The sequence below is a fragment of the Triturus cristatus genome, chromosome 7, assembly GCF_964204655.1.
Source record: "Triturus cristatus chromosome 7, aTriCri1.1, whole genome shotgun sequence".
Taxonomy (NCBI): domain Eukaryota; kingdom Metazoa; phylum Chordata; class Amphibia; order Caudata; family Salamandridae; genus Triturus; species Triturus cristatus.
In genome coordinates, this window is record NC_140590.1 from 734,651,635 (window position 1) to 734,676,552 (window position 24,918).

The following is a 24,918-nucleotide window of genomic DNA, read 5'->3' on the forward strand; positions in this document are numbered from 1 at the left end:
CATCCTGCAAATCCAACCCTACCGTCCAGTCTCCAGGGTCTTGGGCAGCCAGAACCTGAGCTAAGGTGAGCATCTTGAACTTCTCCTTCCGGAGGAAAGTGTTGACGCTTCTGAGGTCCAAGATAGGGCAGAGGCCCCCTTTGCCCTTCTTGGGAACCAGGAAGTAGTGAGTAATAACCCTGAACTACTACTGGGCCAGGAACATGCTCGATGGCCCCCTTGGCCAAGAGGGCCGTAACTTCCTCCTGCAGAAGTTGCTAGTGATCCCCCGACATGCGGTGGCATGGCTGGAGGGGTCATCTTGAAGGGGAGGGAGTAGCCCCTTCGGACGAATTGCAGCACCCACCTGTCCGACGTGATGGTACGCCAGTGGAGCAGGCGATGGTGAACTCTGCCTCGCACTGGCGTGGAATGGGCCTGAAAGGTCGCACTAGGAAGGTTTTGAGGCGGATGCTGCTGAGGCAGATGTGGGCTGTCTGGCTCTCTGGCCCCCTGCTCCGCCTCGGTGGAATCCACATTCGCGTTGAGGCTGGTTCTGCAGCCTGTGGCTAGACGGACATGTGGGGGGCGCCCCTTCCTTGGCCAAGAAAGGGGCGAAAAGCGGACGTTTGCAGGTGCAGGGCAGAGAGGCCCAAGTACTTGGCCGTAGCCCTTGAGTCCTTAAAGCGCTCCAGCGCACTATCCGCTTTGTAGCCAAAAAGGCAACGGCCATCGAAGGGCATGTCCATGAGGGTGCTCTGGACATCCCTGGAGAAATTCGTGGATCTCAGCCAGGCATGGCGACGAATCGCCACAGTCGTCGCAATCGCCCTACCTAGCAAGTCCGTGGTGTCAAGCCCACATCAAATAGAGTACCGTGCTGCATCCCGCCCCTCAGCAAGAGCCTGGGCGAGCCATGCCCAGACTTCCTCCGAACACTGGGGCAGCATGTCCGCCACTGTATCCCACAAGGAGTGGGTGTAACGGTCCAAAAGGCACGCAGTATTAATAAACCGCAACCCCAAACTGAGGGAGGAAAACAGCTTCTTCCCAAACTGTTCCAACCTTTTGGATTCCCGATCCGGAGGAGCGGACGGGAAGGCGGTCTGGGACGCAGAGGCCTGGATAACCAGGCTCTCTGGGGTGGGGTGCACCGACAGAAAGCTGGGGTCGCCTGGTGCAGTGCGGTGGCGCCAGGCACGTTCCGGTCCACAGGAGTGACTGTGGAGGGCTTGGACCACGTGCCCATCAGAACGTCAGTCAGTGCTTCATTGAACTGCAGTAGAGGCTCCGAAGAGCTTACTGGCGGTTGACGCACTTCAGTGAGGAGGTTAGTTCTCGCGGCCACTGCAGGGAGCTCCAGATGAAGGGCTCCGGAAGCCCTGCGCAGCACCACGGAATAGGTAGCACCCTCCTCCGTAGCCACAGAGGGAGGAGAGATGAAGCCAGTGACAGGGGAGGTGTCGAGACAACTGGCATCCCCCAGCTCTTCTGCCCAGTCCTGATCAAACTGGCACTGCTGTCCTCAGACCCCTCCCAGTCGTCCCCGTCATCCGACTCCTGGTAGACAGTTTGAAAGGACGTAGCCAGGCGGTAGATGAATTGCTCATCCATCGGCGCCGGAGACGGTGCTCCTCCGACACCGGGACCGGACCAGGGTTAAAACTGGTAACGACGTCGTCCGAAGACAGCGCAGGCGGAGGGGTCGTAAGGTCAACCGGCGTCGACCGGGATCCAGGCCTGGATCCCAGTCAACCGGGATCCAGGCCTGGATCCCATGGGGGCCTGCGGCGGCGGGACCGAAGTAGATAATGGCGCCGGGGCCGGCGCCGCCGGCTCGCTAGGCCTCCCAGTCGGACCTGCGGGGCCCGAAGGCGTGCCGGCAGAGCAAGACTCCTCATGGCCACGAGGAAGTCTCGAATCTTGCCCGGAGTCGCATTAGGCCCAGGGACCGGAGGATATGGGGCCGGATGTGACTACTGCGGCTCCGATGGAGACACGCGACCGGCGAGGGGAGTCAGAAGAGCGATGTCGCTTCTTCGACTTTTTTTTACTGTGCCTCGACTTACCTGAATGCGAGGACTTCGAAACCAGACGAGCGGTGATGGCTGCGGCTCCGCGACCGGGACTTCGAGGAGCTTGCGGGACCGCTCCCGCCTAGCCTTCGAGGTCAAGGCCCGACAGTCGGGGCACGACTCGGCATCATGGTCGGCCCCAAAGCAGTAGAGACACCAACAGTGGTGATCCATAACCGACATCAGTCGGTGACAAGCATCGCACGGCTTGAACCCGGGCATCCCTACCGGCACCAGGAATAGAGGTTGACTCGGAAGATGAACCAAAAAAGTTCAAAAAGTGACTAAAGGGTATGCTCTTCCCGAATCTGCACTTACTGGCGCGGAAAAATGAACAAGAACTGACATCAGCGCGCGAGGGCGTCGTCTAAGCACTCCGACAACATCATCCCGGTGATCACGACGCCGAACGCGGAGCCGCAGACAATGCCTAGCGACGCGCAAGGGTATTGCTGACGAAAAATCTTTCCAGATCCAGCCCGACGCCTGGGGATATTCTAAAGTAAGGAATCTAACTAACGTGTTTCTTTCAGATTAACGAGACTGAGACGCTGTCCCCCGGTCTGGCCAGGGAAAACAGGCAGCTCAATTTTGAAGGGTACAGCATTGCGATCTATCCCAGTTTTACCATGTCGGTACAGGAAGCCAGGAGGAAAATGTTGCCAGTAAAAAGAAAGCTACAACAAGCTCACATCGACTATGCTATGTTGTCTCCAGTGTGCCTCCCCATTACCCACAAGGGGAAACACTTCACCAACCTACAGCATGTGGCTGAATTCTTGAAACAAGTCAACCGTGGCTCATTCGCGAACGCAGCGGATCATGCGCTTTCTCGCTCATCCTCTCCAATGTGGGAGCCAGGATAGGCCTGCCCCCGTGCGTATCAGTTCAAGGATCTTTGTCTTTGCCACTTCTGCAATGTTCCATATCTGATCTATAGCGGATATGTTCTTAATTCACCCAGTTTTAGTCTGCTGCGTTAATTTACAACATTGGACTACGTCATGGACAGATTGACAGCCCTCAACAATGAACTATATAACAGAAGGCATGGTAGTACTTTGAGACCGCTTTGCGACTAAACTCGGGCAACCCCCATGGTTTTGGGGGAGAACTGCTGTGCCCTTTTGGCATTACCTCATCAGAAGATCCCTACTGTATAGACTTCTTGTTTCCTTCTTTAGCTCCTTTTTTAATCTTTACATTTCTCCACTACTCCCTCTTTCCTGTCCACTTTATTCTCTCTGCTGGGAGACTGGTGGTTGGATTGGCCTCCACTCCCCCTACCAAAATGGCAGCTCCAGCTGAAAAACTTCACTGTAAACCACTAGGGTACTCTAATGGCAGGGACACTCCGGGCATTTGTCGCCCAGTTGGTTTTGGGAGGGGGGGGGGGGCTGGGGTAGGGTGGGCGGGAAATACTGGTCTGTGTTAGGGGACTTGACTCCAACATGTTAGGGTTGTGAGAGGGGGGTGGGATGGGATTGCATCTTCTGAAATTCATGGGGCACGATACAGCCTGGAGTGAACAGCTTGCATCAGTTTTTAATTGAATAATGCCTCACAACCGAGCCCCATGCAGTCAAACTCTAGCAATCATGTTCCCATGACATGTCACCAGGGGAATTTGGGATTTAACCTAACTTGAAGCGTCCAAGATCTGGGGAATTCCCGCAAATGTAGACATATATTGGCATATCTAGACAGACCTAATATCCACATTGCAATGCTACTAGAGTCACACTATCTGCTACTTTTGCCTCCTGGCGAGCAGAGCATTGATGTTTATATATTCCGTTAAGTAGCAATGAGGTCCCTTCAGGATACACAGGGACGATTGGGGTGGGTGGGGAGAGAGGATTTTAACACTATTAGAGCAGGACAGGCCACATCCCCAGCCTCATTACACTGCCACCCAGCGAGAGATTCAGAGAGCATTATCGCTGAAAAATATCTTTTAGATGCAGCTACACAAGAAGGTACATTTTACTCCGCGGTGCACTCCACTTGGTCGAGACTACTACTGGATGTCCTCCAGAGGCCGGAGCCCATGGTTGGGGCAGGTCAGGCACCTGGCACGCGCACACACACACACTCAACCCACTCCTCAGTTGAGAGGCTGTTGGTTCCCCCAAATAACCACACACCATACTCGGCCCGGCAACTCTCCCCTACAGCACTGCCAGGCACCGCCTTTTGAGTGAAGGGGTGGGGAAAAAGATATAGGACTTTATCCAACGCAACAAAGTGTCAGTCCTACAACTAATCATGATTTGGGAGCCCTTCAAAGTCACCATACAAAGGGTGTGTTTACACGACAGATGCATATCTCAAGCACCTGGAGGGGGAACTGAATGAATCCCCCTAATGGGGCTATAAAGGTCACTCTTAGGAATACTATGACTGAATACAGAGAAAGCATAGAGTGAGAGAGTGCTCATCTCGGCAAATATTTTCGAGCTCTTGAATTTGGTGAGGGGGAGAGGCCTAGGAAGGCACTTGAGGAACTCATCGGTAAACCTCGGTTTACTAACTGTATTGGAAATACAGGAGCCAAGTGGTACAGTTCATAGAGATACAGCGGACATAATCCAGACATTCACCACAGTCTGTTCCACACTCAGCGCTACAAGGAGGACGCAACCACTTGCGTTAGAACCATACTTGGAGGTCACTAGGCTGGCTGGGAGCAGCCCAGAGGGAGTTCCACTCAACTGAAATCGAGCAGGACGAGATTAAGGTGGCAGTGATGCAGTTAGGATAGGGTTTCACTTCAGGCCCGGATGGCCTACCGGTTGACTTTAATAAAACATATATCTGACACTTGGCCCCCATTCTCAAGGCGGAGGAAGCCAGAGAAACTGGTGTTCTCCCTCCGACCATGCTCTACTCATTAATTATTTCCTTATTAAAGCCTGAAAAGCCAGGAGACAAGTGTGAATCTTATAGGCCGTGTCCTTGATAAATTGTGACAAACATATTGGCCAATGTGCTGGCTAATAGTTTGCGCCTACTCATGGAATCCCTCGTACTGCCAGTTCATTCGGGTTTTATACCCGGATGTGCGACATCGCATAATCTACACACCCTCTTCTCGCTATTGCGAGATGTGGATCCTTGCCTGGTCGGGGTGGCAGCCTTTTTAGACGCCACCAAGGCGTTCAACTCTGGAGTGGTCCTGAGCCGAATGGGCGGGGATCCCTCCTAACTTTCTCCTGGATAGACTGACAAACGCAAGCAAATCTACTAATCAAGGGCATGTGCCCCCCTGTTTTTCAATCTCGTGGGCACGAGGCAGGGCTTTCCCATCCCCTCCCCTTTAATTTGCAATGGCCATTGCAGCAGGCTATGCATTATGCACTCTGCTATCCTACTAGGCATCTTTTCAGTGTCCCTTTACGCAGCAACATAACTGTATACATTCGGGACCCCCAGGTTAGCCTCAACCCCATTCTGAGGGAGTTCATCACTTTTGGAGAGCTTTTGGGGGTCAACATTAATTGGAAGACCTCCCAGATATTCACCCACACAAACTGTACACACCTATGCCCTCAATTACCAGCTAAGCAGTTGCTCTGCCAATGTTAAATATTTGGGGAAAAATGTCACTGGAGACAATGCGGAGCTCATGTGTATTAACTATGGTACAGCATTAAAGCCCATGACTGATTCGATCTCATGCTGAATTGCCATCCCCCTGTTGATGGCAGGGAGAATCTTCCTGATTAAAATGGTTATCCTACCTAAACTGTTGTATCTTTTCATCAATATACAGTATAACTCGGATCAACATTTTTTTTTAAAGCCTTGAAGTCTCAACTAATACGATTGACTTGGGGAGGTACTGATGCTACTCTTCTTGCAGGGGGGTTTGAAAGTCCGGATATGTTGCTATATTACCGATACGCCCAAGCGCACTGTGTGTGTCTTTTGCAAGCGCACTTCTCGGCATATTGTTTACGTCCCATCGAGCAGGGGTAAATGGCCCGACCCCTTTATCAGCGTACACTGCGACATACTACTGGGGTAGAGACGTGGAACCTACTACAGTTACATGTACTTCTACAGGTTGGTGGTGCCTGGCCTGGTTCAGATGCTTTATTCGGCGCTGCTGGCCCTCTCCCATCACTCAGACCTCGGGGTGACACAGGAAATCATCCTGCCACCAACTACTATGAAAAGTAAAGGTAATGACTGGGGGGGAGGGGAGTTATATGCCAACAGGACCTTCCGCGACCAAGACCACTACTTTTAGGGAATTAACCCCACGCCAATTAAACCGTTTTGATATATATTAGGCTGTGGCAAAGCGTTAAGGCGACCACCCCCGAGTTCCCCCAAAGAGCCCCTTCCCTTAGCTATGCTACACACTTTACTTCAATGCACTACTCCTACGCATATAGTTTCTTTGTTGTACCATAATACACGGGCAACGATTTGGAGGTATCTTGAGTGGTTCGCACTGGGACACAGACCAGGACGTGGGTACAACTGACATTTTGTTGTCAACCAACAGGGCGTATTTCAGCAAGTAGACACTTATGTATCATGCATTTCAAACAAGAATATTACAACTGGCCAAAATGCATAAATATCACCTGCAGAAAATTGACAGATGCAACCGCTGCGGGAGAGAGGGGGTGGGTTTTCTACATATAGCATGGGGGTACGAACCAATTAGACCGTATCGGCAGCAGATATTTGAGGCTATTGTACAAATGATAGGATCTCCACTGCCTGCAACCCAGATCACAGCACTGCTGGGATATACAGAGGAAGTTGAGCTGGAAATATGTCTCTTTAGGGTTACTTTTAGCTAAGCGCAAGGTGGCCTGTAGATGGTTTAGGGGACAGGCCCCCAAATTCAAAGACTGGATCTATGACCTTCCATTCTGGCAGGAACAATCTCACCTATGTGGAGCTACTACCACTGACCTCCAGACCAATAGATATATGGGACCCTCTGCTGGAATACCTATTGATCAATACGCTTCCCACAGTGGAGGAGGTGGGGGGGGACAGAGGATTCACGCAAAGAAGTGGGTTTGTGGATGACTGGACATGGTGTGGTCCCAGCACGAGCCTCAAACTTTCTTTGCTTGGAGGCAGGGTGGGCGGACACAAAAAGTGAGATTACTGTTGTATGTAATTATCAACCTGGGTAATAAGTAGCAAACTGTAAATGATTCACCATTTCTAGAAGAAGTTTAATGTACCTGAATGTAACATGCTCTAGCACTGATCTGTGTTTTTATGTTAACATAATTGAAAACTAAAGAGAATGAAACATTTTTTTAAAGTTATGATCTTCCTAGATTACAAAGCAGCAGTACAACAAGCATCATTTATTTAAACTAAACTGGCTCCCATATGAACATTTACTATGTACTTTTTTTTCCTGCCAAGTTGAAAAGTACAGCAGAAAACAAAACCCCCTTCTTCACGGACCCAGAGAGCCTGGAACTAGATTGAGGCCTGGAACAATGATGGGGAAGAATGTCGAGCATCACGGAAAAGATGCACAGCTCTGCAGAATACCTGCTAGTCAACTAGGTCTCACAGACAACAGACTCCAAATCCATCACAGCAAAGTCAACACAGTGACTGCTGCGACTACAATAGGCAGATAAATAAGGCAAGCGGACACAGACAACACAACGGGTGGAGAGATGCCAAAAAATATTTTTTGTGGTCAGGTATCACTACCGACAGAAGTGACTTCTCAGACTGCCGATCTCTTACAAATGGCCAACACACTTGTTAGCGGCCAGGGAATTATACACACTGTCTCTAGAAATGCCAGCATAGCTAAATGTGGCACAATAAGTGCCTGATGACTAGCGTTGGCAAGGTCGATAGGGGCTAGGGCCAGGTTTAGCCAGTTGGAGATTGCAGATAACGGATAGCCCACTCCTTTCTATAGAAACACATCGAATTATGTTTAATTCTTAGTTACTTGTTCTGCTCATCAGATGTTACAGGCAGTGGACTTGCCCTCTCAGTGCTTAGGAAAGGGATATGAAGGGAAGTTAAGCCTTTTAAAACCACTAGCACTGGGGACCATATGACGACAATACTTATCCCACGCATACAACTGGGAGATAAGCTGGCCAGCGGACTAGCACTCGAGGGAGTGTGGGCCCACTAGGGATAGTCCAATCAGCTCCATGACACAGTAACCAATCAGAGCATTAAAACACATCACATGGAATATCAGGCCTCAATAACGAGCAAAAATACAAAGTACAAGCATCTTAATAGGATTGGTATTCACACCATCTTACAGAAAACAGAATCGGATGAAGGTAAAATACTACATAAAAGATTAAGGGGACAACTATTTACAGAAGCCACTCGATGGGGCATATTATCAAGCCAGGCGATAAAATAATCGCTGCTTTAGCGGCAGAAAACTGCAGCTAAAACGGCGATAATGGGCTTGATAATATGCTCTATGGAATTCCAATCGAAGCCCATGTTAGATGTGAAGGACATCTAACCTTGGCTTCAATTGGAATTCCATAGAGCATATTATATCAAGCCCATTATCGCCGTTTTAGCGACAGTTTTCCGCCGCTAAAGCGGCGATAATTTTATCGCCAGGCTTGATAATATGCCCCGATGTGTGCAGGAGGAGCACTTGTGTGAATTAGACCAGAGGTCCCATTCCAGGTTCTCACTACGACTATTGACAGAGGGGAGATGTGTTGGTCAGAGGTTAATTGGATGGTACAGAAATCCTCCTAAATATTTATGTACCAATGCGAGACTAGAGGAAATTCTTTGACTCCACTGTTGGCTAACTGGATGGTCTGCCCTTCCTTTATAGTGGGAGACTTTAACTGTCACTTATCTGGCACCCCCACTGCCCCAGCAGTGAAGATAGCAAAGATAATGAGTGTGTGGCTGTCACATCGGTCCCTAGTGGACTCCTGGCACACTCCTTATCCACTGGTCAAAGACTCCAATTATTCCGTGGCGCATGACCTTCCTGCTAGACTGGATAGATTCTCATGCACCCTGTCATTACATGCAGATAACTCTGTAGGACCTTTTCTATTAACAACCTATTATTGCTGATGATACACTGGGAGAGACAACGACCAGCCATTTCCTCCTGAAAAGTACAGCGGACATATTACAGAATACAATGTTTTGTCAATAGACACAGGAGTTGAACTGAACAGGTATACATCCTCCTCTCTTCTAGCAGAATAGAAAGTGCTAAAAATAATCTTAATAGGACACTGCATAAATATAGAGCATACATTCAATTGAAGAAAAGTATAGCATTTAACAGAAGCATACATTAATAGTACTTCAACAATTATCAGGAACTTGAGTTTGAAAAGTTTACAAAAATATTTATTATACTAAAACAAAAATGTACAAAAATCTTTACATATACCACCTTTACAGGTGTTCTTTTAACTGACAATAAATTAAAACGTTTCCTACATTAATTCTCAAAACTAACAGTGACAGTTTCCAATAAAGAATATACAGACTTAACAGGAACTGCCTGGAAAACCAAATAGAATGCTGTACCAAAAAAAAATAAAAAGCAGGTAGCAGGATGCAATGCTATTAGAGTTGAGACACAGCTGGCACACATGTATTCTTACATGTTTCTCTGCTTGCTGAATATGCACAAAACAATAGGCTGGAGGTCTTTCAAGTCTCACCATCATCAATGCATGTACTCTAAAAACAAATGAACGGATTTAGATTTACATTAACTAAAATGTAATGCTACGGACGCTTTAAAATAAACCTTCAAAGCTAAAAACACATGCTGTTACTTGGCCAAAACATCTATTTCTTGGTTCTCTAAGTGTCACTGGCTAATGAAAGGCAAAGGTATAAAGGTGTTGGTGGAAACTGGAGCCAAAAACAGGGTCCAGACCAAAAAATGAAAATAAAAGTGTGCATACACCACTCAATTTAAAAAAAAAAAAAAGAACCTCTTAAGCGCAGTAATTGAGTAGCATTCTTCTACAAAAAGAGTGAACATTTCAGGAACATTCCGTTTATATTTTCTTGCAATATATCTAGTTTGAGTAGAAAGGTTTCTGCTCAAAAGGTCCATAAACATACTTTAACTGTTCAGTACTTTTTTTTATCTACAGACTTTTACCATGTTATGCCTTTTGCCCCATAATCCAGCAGGCAGAAGGGAGGAATAATGTCATAGGCATATTATGAAGAGGTGCAACTGGAAAGAACCCTGCCCAGCAACACTCTGCAACTGCAACCTGGGGAAAAAACAATCTTTAAGAGGAAAAATATAGAAACTAAGAATTTAAGAAGCAGACATCCAACCCCTACCCTCTTCTGGATGCTGTAAAATACAGTCTCTTGTTTAAGAGAATTTTCATGCGGTACACCAAAGTATAATTGAAAAGTCCACATTCTATTCAGATACAAAAGGAAGAAAGCCTCATTTAGTGAGAAACAAAGCCACAGTACAGAAGTAGAAACCAGAACCAGAGGAGAGAAGCTCCTGACCAGCTACCTCAGCTTGCAGCACGTTTACTCCCAATATTACATCCCAAGACCAGTTTTGCCATGTTTGGGGTTCTGCAGTCAATTGTAGCTCTGTTCCAGTGACACCGTGAACAAGGGACACATGTGTAGGTGTATCCTTGACCACTTAGGGTGTTAAACACACAAAAGGTGATGGAAGGATGCTTAAAGCAAGTCTCAACCTGGCAATCACTTGGTGTAGCATTACAACCCATAATTATTTTGCCCAGCATGTCACCTTAGATTAGACCCAGCCATATGAAAATCTGACGTGGTTCTGCTCCAACGAAGATAGCCAATCGCAAACTGCCATGCGACGTCCTTCTCCGAACTGGAATACAAACCGCACAAGACCGGTTTTCACCCAGATTGTGCTCTTCTGTCAGGTTTAGCTTGGTTCCAGTGAGAATGAGACTACTCTAAAGGCTATACTTAAGCACATATGGTGGGAAAACAAGCAGACCAAACAATAACATTTGATGAGAGTCAAAGTACAGCCGAAGGGAGTGACCACTGACAAAATTTAGACCATTCCCTTTTACTCTAAATACTCTTTGATAACTGATTACTATTCAGGGGAGCCCAATGGAACCAAAAAAGGATAGTTTTAGCAGACCAGTTCCTGTGTACACATCTACTAGCCACACCACAAACAATATAAAGCACAAAAACGAAAGCCATGTAAAAAAAAAAAAAAAAAAAAAAATAGATGAGGGGAAAACGCAGCACATTGTATAAAGGCACTTCACTACTCTTGTTAATGACAAAAGCCCTCGCAATTTTTTGGTATTTGAGAAGCTCCTTACAAATAAAAAAAAAAAAAAACCCTCACTCCATTATCTCCTAGTAAACAGCTGGCAACATTTGGAGAGAGGGGCGCCTGGACCCTGCAGTCATCAGCGCCACAGGCAGCTGCACGAAAACAGTTAACTTTCAAAACTCTTTGTTCAATCCAGATTAATTAAAAAAAACTGCTCGGCGAACCGCATGATCTCGGCAGTTAGCATATAAAAAGATCAGAAAGACAATTCACAATAAGGTTGCCATCTCCGTTTCACGTTGTAGCTTCCAGAGGGAGCATATTTGGGGAAAGGGAGTAGTCATGATTTGAAGCCACACTGGAGGGCAAAGAAATGGGCAAGTGTGTCATTATTAAAAGTCTGTACAAAGATCCCGGAAAAATCCCAGAGAAACAAGCCGTTTTACAAACAGAGCATTATCAAATACAACGTTAAGGATTCCTTCACCCCACCTCCTTGAAAAGACCTAGGAACGAAACACTTAATTCAGGTACGGGGTGATATTTAACATATCTATGCACAGGAGAGCGTGTTCCGATTTCTTTCGTTGCTTACCACTCCCTCAAAGTGTATCCGTGTAAAAAAAAAACTCAAATTTGAAGCAAAATTTAGCTGCCTGCCCACATCAAACATATTTTGAACAAATAGCCCATGTAATTACTTTCAACAACTGAGCGATCGATCTACAATTAGGCACCAGTGATAAGGGAAAAAGTATATAGTTTCAAAATCTAAAATATATTTAATGAAACATATGATGCGCTAGAATAATCCCCGCTAGAAGGCTCAGAAGTGTCTCATATTAAAAAACCCGACACTTGTTGGGGATTCCTTTACGGTCACAGTGATTAGGTTAGCGGTGACATCCGTCACAAAGACATGCTCAATTAGGTTGCGGGTAGGTTTCCAGTCCTGTTTTGTCTGGATGGAAACGGACATGTTCTGAGCCCGGCTGGAAATGGCAGAGTCTTGATCTGAGTCAGAACTGGTGGTTTCCTCGCCAGTGCTCATCTCAGAGAGTGCTACTGCCCTACGGTTCTCCGCCACAGGCTTTCCTGTTTCTTGGTGGCTGCCATCATGAAGTACTGGGTTGGGTGGGCAACCAGGGGTAGTGCCGGATTTTCCAGTATCTCGCTCACAGGTTGGAATCTTCTTGGTTGCTGCCTTTTCTCCCTTGGCTGGGTCAGGTGAAACAGACATTTTCACAGAACTGGCAGGGTTTATCACTGGTCCCCCATCGCATTTGGGAACAAAAGCTGTACCTGTTTTCCCAGCACAGTTTTTAGTGCTTTTAGTAGTCTGCAAAGCAGCAGTGTAGGGACAGCTGGTTAAGCCTGTGGTGCTCGGCACAGTTCTGTTAACACTTTGCAAGTTTAAAGCTTGAAGATTGGCTTCCTGGCTCGAAAGGCATGAGGTGCTGGGAGGGACACATCTAGAGGCACCACTGCTGGGCAAGTTCTTGTTAGAGTTCACAGCAAAATCAGACTTCAATTCAGTGATAGTCCCAGTACTGGCAACTCTGGCAAGCTTGGATCGCTGAGCATTTAACCCTAACCCGCCCAGCAGTTTGGCACTCTTAGCTTTTAAGTTCGGAGTTGAGATATTACTCTTTGATGCTGGTACAGATGGAGTTACCTTGACAGTAGGTGGTGCACTGTTGCTACATTGATTTGGGGTTATCCTATTCATGTAGTGTACAATGGAACTTTGCCAGCTTAAGCTGCGGTTCAGGCCCCCATTCCCATGTCCAGGCAAATTTCTAGCCATATTAGAAAGGTGATCCACTGACAAGCCCCCAAGCCCAGGGACGACACTGTTTTGACTTGTGGGCTCATTTAAGTGAGTCTTCAGAGTGCCGAAACCAACACCCTGGGAATTACGTTGCTGCAGTTTGCCAATCAGACGGGCCCCGATGGGCACCTCGCATGAGGTAGTTTTCATTATTTTTGCCATAGACTTGAGGCGTAGGGCTGCTGCTTTCTGCTCTGGAGGCAGCGGTTTCCGACCACGTTTCTTACGTACTGGCTCCTTCATGTCAGGCTTGGCTACGACAATCTGGGCTTTCTGCTGGGGAACTGGGTGAGTCTCCCGTCCACGGGGACCCCTTTTAGCTTGCTGATCACTATCTTCCTCTTCGGAGGAGGAGGATGAGGAGGAGGATGATGAGGAGGAGGAAGAGGAAGAGGAGGAGGAGCTACTCAATTTGACTTTTTGGGACATCTCTGGTTCCTTAAAGAGGGAAGAAAAAAAGAAAATCCAGTTAAAATACAGATCAATGTGGTTTTTTTCTTAGTTGCAGTGCAAAATTCCTGATTTCTCAACTTCAGTCTCCATTTGCGAGCAACGTGGCAAACAATCTAATAATGAATCAAGAACATCAAAATAGACAAGTTGGCACACCAAATCAAATGAGTTAAAAGCCAGCAGTGTCAGGAAGCCAAAGAATGAGGAAAAAGGGTCTCGGCCACAAATCCTTTTTAAGGTCTCTTAAGGGTTCATTGGTAAATGACTGTGCAGCTTTAACTTCAGTGAACAGTGGAACGGCTTTTGAACTTTAAGTGACTCCTGGGCACAGTGCCACATTTGCTTTGATCAGAGAGGCAGCCTCTAGCTATGAATTCAAACACACTCATTGATTTTTCAAAGAGGCAAAATTCCAGAAATGTCGATGCATTCGCCACTATACTTTCTTTTCCTCTACAGGAGCTTTTAGACATGGGGTTCCTTTTACCACGATCTTCCAGATTCTGCTCTAAACCGATCTGCTACACATTAGAGAAGACTGGACATCTACAGAATGCAATATTTGAGTAGAGCGATCAATGCTGCGATGGGATAATTGTGACCCGATTCTATACCTTCTTTTTAGGTCCGCCTTTGAGAAAAGTAATATCTTTATTGAGTACATTTCTTATAAAACCGAATTACAAAAACCATAACCAGACAATTAACAAGAGATTTAAACAAGCATTGGCATAGTCAATAGGTCTCGCCTTTGGGACCTTATAAGTGTTTAGACAAGCAACTGATGATCTTGTTGCACAAAAGATATTGTACTGCATAACTAAAAACTTATAAGGTTCCAAAGGCGAGACTTATTGGTCATGCCAATGCTGGTTTTGTTTGCAGTGGAGTGCTCATATTTTTTTATAGTGCTATTGACATTTGTATAGCTTTGCGGAGCTGGAGAACCAGAAAATGGGCAATAGGTTACAATGGAGGTGGGGTGGAAAAGCAAAAAAATGACAAATGGAAAAGGAATTAAAATGAGGCATCTGTAATTAATTAAAACAGGGAGCAAGTGCCCTATTGTGATGTGGTACAAAGTAGGTTATGTTTTAGTTATCAGCAATTTTTTATTTGCATTTCATGTTGTCCTTATTTTAATGTTTATTGTAAGATGATGGGTACGTGTGGTGGTAAATTCACTTTTTATTGTGGTACATGCCCTGGAGCCACCAGCAGTAGGGAATGGTAGAGAGACACAAACAAGCAGGCCAGAATGTAACAAAACTGGTATTACGGCTGGGGTTCACAGAAGTGTAGTAGGGGGCTATCTCAGACTGAACAAGAAATAAAGTCAAAATATACATGTGACTCTTCTTGGAGGACATGCACATGTTTTAGGGAATAAAAAACCTAATTCAGCAATAATTTAAAGGATTGAATAACCCAATGCCCTGCAGCCAAATGTTTACTTTAGACCAACATTTCCTTTTACTATTTACGACGTTTGTTTCCAACAACAATGCTGTGTTGCTGAATCAATGGGGGGGTGGAGGCAGCTGCTGGTGAAGGGTAGTAAGAGTGAGATTTAACCTCAAAGCAACACGAAGGAGGATTTGGAGATTAACCTGAAAGCAACAAGGAGGAGGGTGTATGTAGGTAGTGGGGCGAGGCACAAGGACGAGCACAACAGGAAGGGAGCCAGGGGACAGAGCAAGATGGGAGAGATTTACATTAGTGAGGGGTAAAAGAATAAGTAGGGAAGCCAGGACTATCATCTGATTGGCCGCTCCTCCTGCCCCATTACCAAACAAACACTACAGCAAGTTTTCGTCACAGGATCGGCTTCCGAACTCTCTCACGCGTGTGTGCACACACTTTTTTTTCAACATCACAACAAACAAAACGGCGGCAAGTGGGCAGTACAGGAAGAGATTCCTAGCCATTTTTGTTTGATATTAATGAAGAGAAAACAAATATACACTTTCTGGGCTCACAATGGAAAAACAAAAAAATCAAATAATGAAGAAAGTGTGCTGGCAAGAGTGTGGTGACTTCTTTAGCGCTTTGGGCTGAATGATTTGTATACACGCGCTAGGAGTAGATATATTCAGGTCAGTTGCGCTTCTCGGACCAGATATAGAAGAACCCCTGATGTCCTGATGTGCAGGGACAGACTGAACAGACAATGCACTCACTCCCCACTGGGGCAGTGCTTCGCCAGTGTTTGAAACACTGGTTTCCTTTTTCCAAGAATTCCTGCCGTTTCTAAAGCACAAGAAAATATGTTCGACGTTCCGACTGGGTGTCTGCCCCAGACTTCAGTATGAAGTGCAGCGTAACAAATAACGTATTAAAAATCTGCTTACAGCTGCGACTAAGGATGTTTGTCCAATTAAACCTTTCCAGTGATGTTTCACATAAAATAGAGGCCATATCGCCTAACTAAGTGCGCCAGTCACCTATTAAATGCCCAAGGAGGAATTGTGCCCGAGCAACTGCCAAGCAGGCAGAAACCATTTAGCACCGAGGCTTTTCTTCGTTGGTTTGTTGAAAGACAGTGCAACAGACAAAAGGTTTGAAATGAAGGACGCAAGTGTTTGTTAAACACATGGCTTCTATTGGTAGGAAACCTCATACAGAGCCCAGGCTGCAATTCTCCAAAAGTGAGTTCTAGTCAGGATGGAGCCATCGTGCACTGCAGGGCTTTAAGTGGGATAGTGAAAGCTAGGGGGCTCTAAAAGCGTAAAGTGGGTGCTGAGGGAAACAAAACAAGCAGGGGCATACGGAAAGCAACAATTGAAACAAGCGCGGCCGTGAAAGTGAAAGGCCGCGCTAATTAAAACAAGGCGGGAGAGGAGTGAGAACCACTGCTACAGGCACTACAGCGACGATGCAGCCAATGGGGAGCAAGCTGCTGTGCTGCCTACAGAAATACAAGCCCGGGATTGGTGCGTGCGCAGTATTCACTTTTCAAGCACTGCACTAGTGCTTGTGGCGCGCCGCAGCTCGCTCCCACGAGGTGAATGCCACCACAAGTGCAGTGCTTGTAAAGTATAGACCAATGGATAAAGGCCCTCCTAGGGCAGCGCATGTGCGCTGCCTAGGCGAGACCCAAAAAAGGAAAGAAAACCTTAAAATTCATATGCAGTGAAAAATATTTAAGCAATAGATCAGATTTCTAGTAAAACCAGCAGCTTTTTAATTTATTAGGCTTGTCATTTTTAAAGTATTTCTCTAAAGTAACTGTCTGAGCTATGTTAACCTCTTGAATGCCCATGACGAGATGGTCTCGTCATGGGCCGCAGTTGCGCTGTGCCCATGACTAGACTATCTCGTCATGAGTCCCGCCCGCTAATGAAACGCCCGGCACAGGGCGTGGAAAGGGCGGGGCACTCAAGGGGTTAAATTAATGGTACAACTAACTAATTTTTGAGAGGGTCCATTAGATCAAGGTGGCTTTGGCAATTGTTTACGCCCCTTTAAAAAAAAATATAGCACACTGATACTTCCTACAATGTTCCAAAAGTAGAACACGCATGCACAAAATATGTTCTATTGACTATTTACTGCCAAAACAGACTGCCTCTTTACTGGAATACCAGGATCATCACTTTGATATGTAAAAATACAGAAGTCTAAATCTTACAAATGTTTTTATTGAAAGGCCTATATTCTAGTCCATATAAAATTTGTCTTTTCAATGTACGTCTCACAAAAAGAATGAATTCTTGTACATTAATAAGCTGTAAATTTCATTTAGAAAATTTGAACCCTTAATAGTTCTATTTATTGAAAGTTTACAATTTCTACAATGATTAGGTACCAGCACAGACATTCTCATTTAAAAGTAAAAAACTGTTGAAGTATCCGTGATTGTGGGGTCTCCAATTTTGCATTAGTTATTAGATTCTTTATTGAATTCCCCTTTGGAAGATAGACCGGAATAAAACAGTTAATACAATTAATATGGTTACAAGTACGCAATGAGGATAAGGAAAATCCTGGTAGTAGTGCTGGTTCTGCTTCGTAGAAATCTTCACGCAAGTCAAACGCTTGGATTCCCCCACTGCCTGCTTGAACCAGAGAAACACCTTTTTGCACAGTCGTTCTCCCATGGAATTACATAGTAGAATTTCCTTATCCACAAGTTCCCGCAAAATCAATGATAATGTAAATCTATTATAAATGTCATTTTTCTCCTGAATGTCTGTGTTGCTGCAGAATGCATAAAAATAAAGTGCATTACAGCATGCCATTTAAATTCCTGTTTACACATTGTATAAATGAAGCGAGGAAATGCATCCGGATAGGCTTACATTAAGAAAAGAGATCTGTCCCTTTAAAAACATGGGAAGCTCCCCTTCCAACAATGAATTGTTTTGGCAGTTGCCCAAAGCCAGTTTTCCCCCTTTAAATAGCCTACGGAGAACTACTGCCAAAACCTAACTGGCCAGAGATGTGGGCGAGTTGTTTAGGACTTTAATGAAGATTCTTACAATGCAGAACCAGGACCAAATGCTTGAATAGTCTAGCAAGCTAACAGCATAAAATGAAGCTGCTGGGCAATAAGAAGAGAAAGCTTTAGAAATCTGCTGCATAAACAAAGACTTTATTTTTTTAATTGTGTTTCTTGAAGAACCTTATCTTCCGTTTGATTATTTGCCTCTAGACATTAATGCCTAATGAATGTGTGCACTGGTTTCCATGTTGCCGCCTTACATATGTCAGATGGCAACATGTATAAACCAGGCTGTATCTGTAGCTTTTTATTTTGTGGAAAACTGGCTTACCACGGAGAGGTCTTTTAGACACCGATAAATAGATGCACCCTCCAATCTACCTGCAATGGTTTGTTTGGCGATAGTTAGGCTCTGACTATTGTAACTATAATTTACAAATAGTCATTTTCAAATCTTTTTCGTCTTACCCAAGTAAAAAAAAAAACGTGAGAACCTCCTAACATTAAGCAAATGATTAGTCCTCTTAGTTGGTGAGGATGTAATTTTTAAGGAAGGTAAAGAGTAACTGAGTAATTTAAAAATCCGAACTAGGTAAGAGAGAAGGGAGAGTCCTCAAAACGAATAGTTTACCTGTCGGTGTAGTTTTGCAGCTTGAAGATCTTTCTGGATTCACTATGCTGTGCATTATTCCGCGATCTTGTGGTTGGGTCCGGATTCGTAGTCTTTTCTTTTTTTTTTTTTTTTGTAGCCCAGGTGGGCGGCGACGACCCACCATTTGGTGCACCTCCCGTGACATCGTCGTGCTTCCTGCGGAAGTCCCACCTTTGGGGCGCCATCTTCGGGTTCTTTTTTCCTTTCCCTTTTTTTTTTTTTTTAAACCCTAGGCGATTGATTAATCTTTCTTGTCCATTTTTCTGTACGTTTTCATTCCTTTTGATCTTTTCCATTTTACCCCCTCTTCCTCCAGCCTCATCTTCCTGGCGGAGGTGGGTGGGTTCGCTAGTGAATCCAGAAAGATCTTCAAGCTGCAAAACTACACCGACAGGTAAGAAACTATTCGTTTTGCAGCGTGAATCTTTCTGGATTCACTATGCTGTGCATAGACTTTGTAGCGGTTTTCCTAATTTTGTGGCGGCTGGGTGGAAGATGAGCGTTGGTCGTTGAAAATGTGTTGAAGCACCTTCTGTCCAACCTGTGCTTCCTTGTTCATCTGAATGTCCACGCAGTAGTGTTTCGTGAACGTGTGCACAGATGCCCAAGTTGCCGCGAGACAAATGTCCTGGATGGGCGTGTTCGCCAGGAAGGCAACGGTGGCCCCCTTCTTCCTTGTGGAGTGAGCCTGGGGCCCTTCCGCTAGCTCCTGTCCAGCCTCTTTGTGGCAGAATTGAATAGTGAGGGCAATCCATCTAGCGATGGTGCCCTTAGTCACTGGCCTACCCATGAAGCTAGTGGCGAAGGACACAAACAGCTGCTTCGACTTCCTGAGATCGTTGGTTCTCTCAATGTAGTGCATCACCGCTCTTCTTGCGTCGAGGGTGTGCAGGGCCTTTTCTGCGTTTGAAGTCTGGTTTTGGAAGAAACTTGGTATCTGAATACTCTGATTCATGTGGAACGCCGACACCACTTTGGGCATGAAGTGTGGGTCCGTCCTCAGGACTACCCTGTCCTTGTGAATCTGAATGTAGGGTTCCTGTAGCGTTAGTGCTTGAAGCTCGCTCACTCTGCGTAGTGAGGTGATGGCCACTAGAAAGGCCGTTTTCATCGTCAACATTTGTAGTGTGGCCTTGTGAATGGGTTCAAACGGTGCCTTCATGAGCTCAGTCAGAACTACGTTTAGATTCCATGCCGGCGGCGGCAACCTTTTCGGAGGGGCCATTCTTTTTGCTCCTTCCATGAATCTCTTCACCACCTGCGAAGTGAAGAAACTTCCACCCTTTTCATCTCTGGTGTATGCAACGATCGCCGCTAGGTGTACCCTTAGGGAGCTCGAGCAGAGGTTACTCTTTAGAAGGTGTGTGAGGTACCTCAGTACTGTTGAGTCTCTTGTCATTCTGTTTTGCAGGCCCTTCTTCCTGCACCACACAGTGAACCTCTTTCATTTTGCGCTGTAGCATTTTCGAGTAGTTGGTTTCCTTGCCTCCCGTAGCACCCGCATAGTGCTCGGCGGCAATCTTAGGTGTGCGAACTCTAGGTCTTCAGGAGCCATGCCGCCAGGTTGAGGGTCTCTGGCTCCGGATGCAGGACCTCTCCGTTTTGCATTGAGAGCAGGTCCTTTCTCCTCTCGAACCTGTATGGATTGCCTTGCGCCATTTCTTGAATTTGTGAGAACCATGTCTGCCTTGCCCACTGCGGAGCCACTAGGATCAGAGTCATGTTGCTGGTTCTGCACTTGTCGAGTGCAACAGGGGTATCGGTGGAAAGGCGTAGGCAAATGTCCTCGACCAGCTTATCCATAGGGCATTTCCCTGGGATTGCTGATCTGGTTGCCTGGACGCGAAGCTTTGGCATTTTGCATTTTGGCGTGTTGCAAATAGGTCTATTGTGGGAGTTCCCCATCTCCGGAAAAGCTTCTCCGTTTCCTGGCCATTGAGCTCCCACTCGTGCAATGCCGAGGTCTGCCTGCTTAGCCAGTCTGCCTCCACATTGTCCTTCCCCGGTAGGTGAATTGCCAGTAGATCTATCCTGAGAGGTATGGCCCATCTCCAAATCTCCTGAGCCAGCGAGGAGAGGGAACGACTGTGTCCCCCCCCTGTTTGTTGATGTAGAACATTGCCGTGGTGTTGTCCGTTTGAACCAACACCCTCTGGTTGTACAGGTGCCTCTGGAATGCCTTCAGGGCTAGCAGGATTGTTTTCAACTCGAGGTAATTGATATGGCGAACCGCATCTGCTGGAGCCCACAGACCCCTCACTCTGAGGTTGTCCATGTGCGCTCCCCACCCCTTTTGCGATGCGTCCGTGGTAATGGTCATTGTTGGGTTTGGTGGTGTCAGGCTTCTCCCTGCTGTCATGTTGTCTCTGTTCCACCAAGTTATCTCCTCCTGCACTGCGTGCGTAACAACCACTAGATCCTCCCAACTTCCGTTTGCTTGTGACCATTGCTGTTGTAGCCATTCCTGGAATGGTCTCATGTGCAGGTGTACATTCGGCACCAGCTGGTTACACGACGCCATCATCCCCATCATCTTGCTCACTGACCTCACTGTCAGAGCTCGCCCCTTCTGGTAGAGCCGCGTCTCCTTCAGCAGGGCATCTGTCCTCCTGTCGCTGGGCACCACTGTACTGTTCAGGGAGTTGATTTTTGCCCCCAGGAAAATCTTCACCTGCTCCGGTTCCAGCGATGACTTTCCCCCAGTGAATCGAGAACCCCAGATTCGTGAGAGTGTCTGTTACGCATTTTGCGTGCCTCTCGCACTTCTCGCGTGAGTTTGCCTTGACCAGCCAGTCGTCTAAGTAGGGGTAGACGTGTATTCCCTGCCTTCGTAGGTGGGCCGCGACCGCCGACAGGCATTTTGTAAAAACCCTTGGCGCCGATTTTAATCCGAAGGCCAGGGTTGTGAACTGGTAGTGTTCCTGGTCGATGTTGAACCTTAGAAGGCCCTTGCGTCTTCTGTTTATTGGGATGTGCAGGTAGGCATCCTTGAGGTCCACGGTGACCATGAAGTCCCCGTCTCTTATTTGGGGCAGTACCTCCTGCAACGAAGTCATTTTGAACCTTTGCGTTCGGATGAACTTGTTTAGGTACCGCAGGTCCAGGATGGGTCTGAGGTTTCCGTCTACTTTCGGGACCACGAAGTAGTTGGAGTAGACCCCCTTGTTGCGTTCTCTGAACAGCACTGCCTCTATGGCTCTCTTTTCTAGAAGTTTACGTGTTTCTTCTCTGAGTAGGTCCAGATCTTGAGCCGATCTCTGCCTTCCCTTTGGCTTTCTGTTTGGCGGTTTTTTCTCCAAATCTACGCAGTATCCGTACTGCATGATGTTCAGTATCCACTTGTCTGTGGTTATACGCCGCCACTCCTGAAGGTAGAACCTCAGTCTTCCGCCTACTGGTGTTGTATGCTCGTAGGCCTTTGATTCTTCTCTCCCCCCTGATGTTATTGTACTGCGCCTCACCCTTGGGGGCATGTCGAGGGTAGGCGTCCTCTTGCGTGCTGAGTCACTTTGATGAGGGCTGGTCACCCCCTCTCCTCCTCTGGCCACGTCCGTTCCCTCTCCCGCGAAAGGACTGGCCCCGAGGTTGGTACTGCCAGTTTTGCTTCTGTAGACCTTGTCCGTGACTTTCACCCTGCTGACCCTGCTGGAACGTCTGGTGCGACGCCCCCTGCTGGCTTCCTCCCCTACCGTAGGGTCTCCGAGGGATTGCCTCGCCTCATTCCCCTCAGCTGTAGGGCCCCCATGGACCTCGCCGTTTCGTTTTCTTTTTTCAGCTGGGTGAGCTTCTCGTCTACTGTTGCTCCGAACAGTGTCTCTCCGTTGAAGGGGGTGCCAAGGATGTTTTTCTGCACCTCCGGTTTGAATCCCGAGATTCTTAGCCATGCATGCCTTCTCTCGGTGACCCCTATGGCCATGAGTCTTGCTGAAGTCTCTGCCCTGTCCAACGCCGTCTTTATACAGGAGTTGGCGATGTTTTTGCCTTCGTCTACCAGGTGTGAGGCTCTCTGGCGGTATTCTTCGGGGAGGTGCTTTACTAGCTCCCCCATCTCGTCCCAGTGCTGGTACTGGTGTCTATTGAGGAGTGCATTGGAATTCGCCATGCGCCAGTGCTTTGCGGCGTTCCTCTCGACTTTTCTTCCTGTGAGGTCTATCCTCCTGCTCTCTTTATCAGGTAGTGGGCCCGAAGTTGCTGGTACGTTGGCCCTTCTCCTGGCCGTGGAAGCTATGATGGAGTCGGCGGTCACGCTACCTTTGATGTAAGGGGGGTCCAGGGAAGAGTGCTTATACTTCTTCTCTGTCCTGGGCGTGATCGACCGGCAGGTCGCTGGTTCCTTGAAGGCTTCTCTCCCCTGATTCATCACACTTTGTAGCATGGGGAGGAACTGGCTCCTTGTCTGGATGGGGAGCAGGGTCTCTAGGAGAAAATCGGCTTTCGGCTTCTCCTCGTCGAGTTTGACGCCGAAGGCTGTCGCTGCGCTCCTGACCACCATATTGTACACCCCGATGTCGTCGGGTGGCGAAGGCCTCGAAGGGTACGTGTCCACGGGCTCCTCCGGGTTTTCGGTGTCGAGATCCTGCCATTCGAGGTCGTGGCTGGTAGATGGCACCGAGCCGTAGAACGACTGCTGGTCTTCTTCCTCAGCTTCTCCATCATAATAGGTCTCGTCTTCCTCTTCGAGATCCCTTGTTAGGCCCTCGGTGTCGAATTCGTCCTCGACGACGTCCATCGATGAAACCGTTGGAATCTTGAATTCCTTCATCTTGGCGTCGAACTCCTTCCTTTGAAGGATGTTCTCCATTTCGGCCTCGAGCCGCCTCTTCTTTTTCTCCATCTCGGAGATGCTTTCGGCGTCGACCGCGGGTCTTTGACAAAACTTGCGTCGACGTCGACCGTTCTTTCTGCGTCGATCGCCCCGTTTCCTGGGTGGTCTTCAACGACCCTTGCTTTTTGGCCTCTTTCGGCACCAGGGAGTCCTTTTCGAAGGATCCGCTCGGCCTCTTGTCCATGGTTCCCCCTTTGGTCGTCGAAGTTTTCGGCGCCGGGGCTCCCTTCGTGGACTTTGACTCGGATTTTCTCGAGTCACCCTCGTGTTTGAGGTACTTTCTGTTTTGCGCTCGACAATTCTCTTACCTCGTCTTCTTTTTTCTTGTCGGTCTCAACGACCGTGAAGTTTTCGGCTGTCTCGGCGACGTTGTCCTCATCGTCCGTGGAGAGGCCCAGATCGTAGAGCGACGGGGCCTTACCCTTGCCATCCATGCTGGCGTTGGCTCTTCTCTGCCGATCTCTCACCCGGAGCGTCTTCGGCGCGAAGGCTGAGCAGGCGTTGCAGTCCTTACTCTGGTGCTCGACCGGTAGGCAGAGGTTGCAGACCGGATGCTGGTCCTTCTGCGCGAACTTGTGGTGGCAGTTTGGGCAGAACTTGAATGCGTCTTGTCCATTGCGCTCAGGGCCTCTGAGTGCGCATTCTCCAAGGTCGAAGAAAAAGGCGCTGAACCTCCTTTCTTCGCGCTCCAGATGAAATCTCTTCCTTTCCCGTGATATCTTCTTAGTATTTATCGACGAAACTCGCTTTTCTTTCTTCTTCCTTCGATTGTAATTCTGGAGCTTCCCGATGACGATCCAGACCCAACGGCGGAAAAAAGAATCTGAAGATGGCGCCCCAAAGGTGGGACTTCCGCAGGAAGCACGACGACGTCACGGGAGGTGCACCAAATGGTGGGTCGTCGCCGCCCACCTGGGCTACAAAAAAAAAAAACAAAGAAAAGACTACGAATCCGGACCCAACCACAAGATCGCGGAATAATGCACAGCATAGTGAATCCAGAAAGATTCACGCTGCAAAACTACACTATTTGCCTGAAAAAGGGTAAAAGGTTCTACTGCTAAAAGAGTTTGCACTTTACTAACCATCCTTGCTGATGTACCTGGAATTAAAAAGGCTGTTTTCCATGATAGATACTCTTGGGTAGCTTTGTGCATAGGCGCAGTGTTGGCACATTGGTTTTGATAGCACTAAGTTGACCTCCCATGGAGGAGATTGAGTTTTAACTGGTAGAACATTCTTGAAACCTTCCAGAAATTCGTATCTACTTTATCTTTAAAAAAAAAACTGCTGAGGATTTTTTTACAAGCAGTTATGGTCACTGAATGTAACATTATTAATTAGATTTGCAACTTTGATTTTGCAAGATGTAA

General features: G+C 47.2%; 1 protein-coding gene across 1 annotated transcript in view; it reads right to left on the minus strand.

The window, feature by feature from the left end:
- Window positions 1-11,873: 11,873 nt before the first annotated feature.
- Window positions 11,874-24,918, minus strand: part of LOC146810442 (chromobox protein homolog 2-like) — a 215,115-nt gene continuing 202,070 nt past the window's right edge. The window contains exon 5 of the mRNA XM_085617445.1: window positions 11,874-13,609. Coding sequence (XP_085473571.1) covers window positions 12,167-13,609 — 1,443 coding nt within the window. The 3' untranslated portion in view covers window positions 11,874-12,166. The remainder of the gene's footprint in view (window positions 13,610-24,918) is intronic.